We start from the raw sequence: 6,870 nt of genomic DNA on the forward strand, positions 1-6,870 counted from the left end.
AGAACAGCAGTGCAAATGGGGTATCTGGGGACCTACTTTCTCTTTCATTGTGTGGCGTAAAGGGTCAGGAAAATCATAGTCTTATGTGATGCCCATTTCTCCTGCCTCCTGCCATTCGGCAGTCTCGCCTTTTATGTTGTTTGCTCATATGCTTGTCTGATTGTTGCAAGAATCTCCCTTCTCTCCTACCCTGCTCGGAGGGCCATGCAACACACCCTGTGCTTTGCTGTCCTGCTGCTTGTGTTCAGTTCCTTTGCTGGGTCTCTTTCTTATGATCTTCCTGATTTGACAGAAACCGCAGACAGAAACTGGAGGATTTGCAGCTTGTCTTGAGTTTCTGAAAAGCTATCTTTGTGGGGAAGAAGGGGAGGGGGATGACTGAAACCACATAAGCAGATCTAGAATTGCTTAATCAGAAGTAGTTAAGCTGACTCTTATTCAGATTAACCCCTGAAACATACAGATGATAGCTGAACCAGTCCCCTGGTTCATGCAGTAACCAGTGGGACATACCAGTATTTTAGACTCCTAAACTTCTGGATTCTCCAAGCCTGGTTGGTTTTGAAATGTCTGAGCGTCCTGTGAATAGCTGGGCATTTCTGTGCATCAGAGGCATTTCTTGTTTAGTTATGACACATTCAGGTTGGGAGGAGAGAGTTGGATAGTCCATGGGATTTGAGTAAATTCTATAGGAAGCCCTAGTTAGAGTGCATTTGTGATGATGTAGGTAGGTTCATGTGGGAGCAGGAGATACTGTTTTTGTTTTGTTCGCAGCCTTCTTTTATTGTACAGTGAAGAGCACAGGAAACTGAAGTATTTTGTACACTCCCCCATGATATGATTGACATGGGCCCATATTGTGTAGGGAGTGGGATCTTGGCAAGGAAGAGGAATGTGCTCTTATGTGTCTATTAAATCCTGAGCTCATTGAAGTAGTCTGTGTGTGTAGCGCTTTATTAAAATAGAATCCACTGACAGAAACTGTGGGGATTGCCACAGCTTGTGCTGAATTTCTGTCTTCGGTTTCTCTCTGGATTTTGGGCTGGGGAGGGGATCAGTTTCTGGTGAGGTGGGCAGTACAAGCTATATAATCTAAATACTGAATTTTTCTTATTTGTTGAGTGCCAGCAGATTTTACTGCACAGCCAACTTCTGTTCTCATTGCAGCTGTCCATCTTGATTTCATTGGGTTGTTGATAGTTTTCCTTCCTCTCTCCTTTCAGGTACTACATGAGAAGCCACAAGGGTAGCACACACCCAGCTGGTGTATTGCCTAGCAGTTATTTAGAGGGAGCAGATGAATCACAAGGCATTACCAACAGCTCATTTCCAGCCAAAGGGACCAGTGTCCAAAATATCCCACCCTTACGTCCTATCCTGACGAAGACTGCTGTCCTGGGCTTCTGTGTCTTCTATGTCTTCTTCATCTCTATCATCATATTTCCTTCCATCTCCTCCAGCATAGAATCTGTCAACAAGGACTCGGGGAGCTTATGGACCAATAAGTACTTCATCCCTTTCACCAGTTTCCTTTTGTACAATTTTGCTGACTGGTGTGGACGGCAAATCACCGCCTGGATCCAGGCCCCTGGCCCAAAGAGCAAACTGCTCCCTGCTCTGGTCCTCCTGAGGACTTTGTCACTACCCCTCTTCATGTTATGTAACTATCAGCCTCGGATCCATATCAAAATGGTAATCTTCAACAAAGATGTCTACCCGGCTGTCTTCATTGCACTCTTAGGACTCAGCAATGGTTACCTGGGTACCTTAGCTATCATCTATGGCCCCAAGATCTTGCCAAGAGAGTTGGCAGAGGCAACAGGGGTGGTGATGACATTTTACCTGACATTAGGGTTGGCGTTGGGATCTGCCTGCTCAATTCTTTTGGTCCATCTAATATAGAAGAGAGGTGGGAGGGTGAGGGTGTTACCATCATCTTGGGCAGCACCAGATTGAGGCCACCAGCAGTTGGCTGAAGAACCAGCTCCTTTCCTCAGGAAATCTGTGAAGTTACATTCCTGAACCTCTGATCCTGATCAGGTGTAGTGGGACTCGGAAATCAAGCTCTTGAAAAGCAGGTGGGCAGGAAAGTTGAGGGAAAGCTGCAGGGTTAGTTGCTGAACCTGAAAGTCAGGTGAAATGCTCCTTTTAAGAAGCTCATAAAAGGAGTGCCTAGCTAGTATGGGGAGAAACAAAGCATCTGCAGAGATTCTCTAGGCTCAAAAAGGAGCTTAAGATGTACCCTATTCATTGCTGTCACTATGTCTGTTATCGCTTTGGTCTTATATTAACTATTTCCTGGCTTCCCAAGCATGAAGGCTGACTAAACTGGTTCAAGTTACTGCTAATGGTAGAAGTGAACTAATAATGAGTTTTGTAAAAGAACCCGAACAAATAAACAAGCTCCCCCCAACCCCCCATGGTTTGTGGGGAAATTCCCACAGGCTGTGCCAAAGGGGGTTAGTCCAGAATGCCAATCGTGATGGTGTGAAAGCTTCATCTCCAGGAACAACTCATTAGGTCAGGTGGATGCGCACCAAATGTTGCTCTTTTCCTTCCACCCACAATTCTGCCTTCTTTCATACATCTGCTGGACCTAACATTGCAAGACCTAACATTTTCAGATGCTTCAGTAAGCCCCACTATTTTCTGCTGGACAATTTAAAAGGACACTCTTGGAGGATTTGTAATTGTTTTATTACTGAATTAATGCTGTGGGACCTTGAAAATGAAATCTGTTTCCCTGTGGAATACTTCCCACATATGATGTACATAAACACTGCTTTGTTATTTAGGATTGCTTATTACAGCTGACATTGGGTAAGTGTATAACTTTTAATGCTGTTTGTATGTGTATGATGTGGAACAGAGCAGTGAAGTATTATTCTTGGGAGAAACCACAGCAAAGTACAATACTTGGATTGTATACACTTATTCTAAGACAAGGAAAAACTCTGAATATTGGGCATAACTTCCTAATAATGAGATCTATCAGACTGTGGCATAGTTTCCTTAGGGATGGAGTGGAAACACCAGTGCCTGCGTCATTCCAAATTAGACTGGGCAAAGCGCTGAAAGGGGGATGTCCTAGATCTCCTCACTCTTAACTGCAGATACTATTGGAGAGTTGGGTAATACTTTGTGCTTTACTAGACTTGACAACATCCCTTTTCTGTGACTGGCATAGTAGAATGATTAGCGGCTTAATTTGTTATTTAAAAAAAAAAAAAACTTCCTGTGCTGCTCTTTTTACCTAAATCTTTGAACTGGTTCATGTTGTGGCAACTTTCACAAATTCAAGTGAATGGACACTGTTTTGTTTTGTTTTCCAAACCTACCAAATGGGGACCAATTAAATCTTAAACTGAAAAGGATCCAGTGATAATAAATTTTGCTGATATTTTAAAAAAATTCTACAGTGTGTGTTGAGAGGAGGAAATTTTATTAAAAAAAAGATTTATTATGTTTACTAAATTCACTGTATGAAAAACATTGAGACCCCAGTTAATTCAAATGGACTGGCTGTGAGTGAAGGGAAAGATCACACTGGTGATCTGGCATTAGATAAATTTGGCCTTTACTGTTATCAGAATAAGGAGATGTTATAAAGCAAAAAGATTGTCTCCAAATGGGATGGCTTTTTAAATTTATCTATGAAATTTAGATGAAGCATAAACTAAACTAAATACAGTTCTGATTATATTTTTACTCTAAAATTGGATGGATATATGCTGTAAAAGGAGACTGACTAGCCACCTATTTTTGTAATTTGTCATTACAATTGAATGTCTCTGGGGAAAATAACCATGGAAAATGTTTCCCATCCCGGGATTTGATATCTCAAAGAATTGAAAGAGGAATATCAAGCCTTTTGCTTCTAGATAACTGTTTCAAATTCACCCTCAGCTGGTAACCTTTTTAGATTTTAGTCTCTCCTTTGAGTTCCTAATGTGCTGGCAGTCATGTGTCAAAAAAGTGCCACCACAACTAGTTCTCATGGTAGAGATGCTATGGGATGAATAGTCTTGGGAGTTAGAACTCGCCTAGAGTTAGTGCTGGTAAGTCATAAGATTTTTGTCCGGGTGGCATGGCTGCATGCCATGCTGCTGCCAATGCAGTGCCATTTCTGTGATGGTTATTTAAAGGTTTTCAGGCTTTGGTATGGATAATTAAGAAGTAAAACTTGAAAGATATATTTAGTTTTTTACTATTTAACACTTGACAGAATATTAATTGGAAAGTAATCTGGCCTAATTGCTGAAGCCAGTGCCCTGTGTTCTGGAGTCTCTTCCTTTTTTGTGGTCTGTGTGGGCAATAACAGTAGATGATAAGGTTTTAAAAATTGAAGTTCAGTTTTGATAGCTGAGAGTTTCACAAAGTGTCTACCCACTGCTGACTTTCATTACTTTATATAGAGAATAATACATGGCTAGCATATAACCTACCATGATTGACAGCAGTTATTGAGACTGAACTAAGTGTTTTTTCAGTATTTAGTCTGGGATCATTGGTAACACACATACAGTTCAGCTTTATAGGTAGTTTTAAAACATAAAATCCAGACATGAGTGGAAAATTTACAGGGCATGTGATGCAGAAGGAGAAGCTTTACAAAATGTGACTTTGCATGGCATAGGCTTAAAAAAACTGAAATGAATACTGTCATTTCACTAGGAACTAATCCTTTGGCCTTCATTGTGTGGAAATATAATACAGCCTGGCCAAGGCTGATACATGTTAGATTCCATTTTTGTTTAGATTCTAAAAGGTAGCTAAATGACCAGGTGGTACAGTTTAAATGCACCTCTACCACTGACAGCCATTCTGCAGAAGCCCAAGGCGCAGGTGTGTGTGTGTAATATTGTTTTAAACCAAAATAGGACTTGGTTTGTACTGGTGCCTGTCACCTCTGCAGTGTTGTGAAGATTTAGGAGCCTTTGTGTTGTGTAGTGCACTAGTCTCTCATCACTGGAGAGCCGAACTCAAATTCACTTCAACAGATAAAGGTGACATTTGTGGTCGTAACTATTTCCCACTAACATTTTTGCCTATATCACATAAGCCCTATGCAATATCGGATAATTTTCATTCTCTTTGCAGAAAAAAACTGAGCCTGGAATAGAACTCTGTTGGGATATATATGTATTGTGGCAGAGCTCTGACCTTACTCCTGTGGGTCCTGTGCTTCTAGGCGGTTTATGCTTAGCCTCAGTGGCTCACTGTGACCCTCCACGTAGCCCTTCTCTCTCTAGGGCCAGGGTTACAGTCTACTGAGCCCTTTTCATCATAGGCTGCAAGGAGGTTGGTGAGAGAACTCCCACAGTCTCTGTTCAGCCTCCTGTCCTTACAGGGACCTGACTTCCCCTTCCAGGAGCTGTTCCTGTAGTGGTGGGTTGGGGGGAACCCGGGCCCGCCCTCTACTCCGGGTTCCAGCCCAGGGACCCTAATGGTAGCAGTTGTTGGCAGCCAACCTTTCACTGCCAGAGTTGCTACATTTCCCTGGGCCACTTCCCCACAGCTCTCCTGCTTCTCCCTTCTTCACCCTTACCTTAGGGCTCCTTTAACGATGTTTTAGGGTGTCTTCAGTGACCAGCCCTTCAGCCGCACTTCCTCTCCTCTGCCTGACTGGAGTGAGCCCTTTTTATAGTAACAGCAGGGCCTTAATTAGAGTCAGGTGGTCACATTAACTGAATGGCCTCACCTGACTCTTTACAGGTTAATTAGAGTCAGGTGTTCTCATTAGCCTGGAGCAGCCCCTGCTCTGGTCAGTCAGGGAACAGAAAACTGTTAATCCAGTGGCCAGTATATCTGCCTTCAGCTATTCTGCTGTACCCAACTGGCCTGAGTCTATCACAGTATATAACCTCCATTCGGGGTAAGATATTTTAAAAAGAGGCTTAAACCCAACATCCAGTTTTATACCTTCAGTCAGTTGTACAGACACAAACAATGGCATTAGCACTTCTAATTAGCTGATTGCAACTGCAAATCAGGTAGATGCCTAAGTACAATCTCTTGTGTCTGCAAATGTAAAGCCATAATTAAAATATTGCCTGTTGATAGCTCTGGGGGGGACTAAATGTTTGTTTGTTTTTTCCTTGTTATGTGGCATGTGAGTCTTACTGTCCTGTACTAATACTGTGTGTATCTCAGTTTCCCTTTGTACTGCACCAGTGCATAGGTGGTGGGAATTTGAGTATGAGACTTCTGCAGAAGCCCTCGAGGCAGGTGAGGCTGCCCAGCTGCCTGCACATAGGTGATGGTCGATGCCTTTCGCACCTGAGAACCAGGAAAGGGATGCAACCAGATGACATTTTGTCCAGGAAGCAGGACAAAGAGCGGAGGAGTAGCAACGGGCGTGTTGGAGGCCAGGCAACAGAGTCCATGGCATTCTGCTGTGGGGAACTGGAAGAGGGGGAGTCCAGGCTGTCTGGCTCAAGGATCCCCCAAGATGGACTTTGCTAAAACTCACTGATTTCTGTGCTAACAAGTTCTGTTCTATGCTGTGTACCTGTCAACTAATAAACCTTCCATTTTACAATGCTGGCTGAAAGTCATGTCTGACTGCGGAGTTGGGACGCAGGGCCCTTTGGTTTCCCCAGGAACCCCACTCAGGCAGACTCGCTGCGGGGAGTGCACAGTGAACGGGGATTCTGAATGCTCTGAATTTCAGACACAGGAAGCTGAAGGCACGTAGGCTTCTTGCCCTGGCAACAGTGGCATGCTTCGCCAGAGTCCTGACTGGATCTTAGAGAGCAGTTCCAGAGCATCGGCCCGGTAACTCCGTGACAGTAACAAGGCGCTCTTCCTAATGCTAAAATTTATTTCAGATGCTTAAGACTGAAAGGACTTCAGCTCAAGGTTTGTTCT

The 6,870-nt window shown here is 43.3% G+C and overlaps 1 protein-coding gene across 4 annotated transcripts in view; it reads left to right on the forward strand.

Moving 5' to 3' along the window:
* The window catches only part of SLC29A3 (solute carrier family 29 member 3), a 37,417-nt gene extending 30,871 nt beyond the window's left edge, over positions 1-6,546 (forward strand). For 3 of the 4 annotated variants that reach the window (XM_039481454.1, XM_039481452.1, XM_039481455.1), the window contains exons 6-7: positions 1,224-2,820; positions 6,154-6,546. In XM_039481454.1, coding sequence (XP_039337388.1) covers positions 1,224-1,902 — 679 coding nt within the window. In that variant the 3' untranslated portion in view covers positions 1,903-2,820; positions 6,154-6,546. The remainder of the gene's footprint in view (positions 1-1,223; positions 2,821-6,153) is intronic. The other variant, XM_039481453.1, reaches the window with a different exon arrangement.
* The last annotated feature ends 324 nt before the right edge of the window (positions 6,547-6,870 follow it).

Source organism: Mauremys reevesii, linkage group 7 (genome assembly GCF_016161935.1).
Source record: "Mauremys reevesii isolate NIE-2019 linkage group 7, ASM1616193v1, whole genome shotgun sequence".
Taxonomy (NCBI): domain Eukaryota; kingdom Metazoa; phylum Chordata; order Testudines; family Geoemydidae; genus Mauremys; species Mauremys reevesii.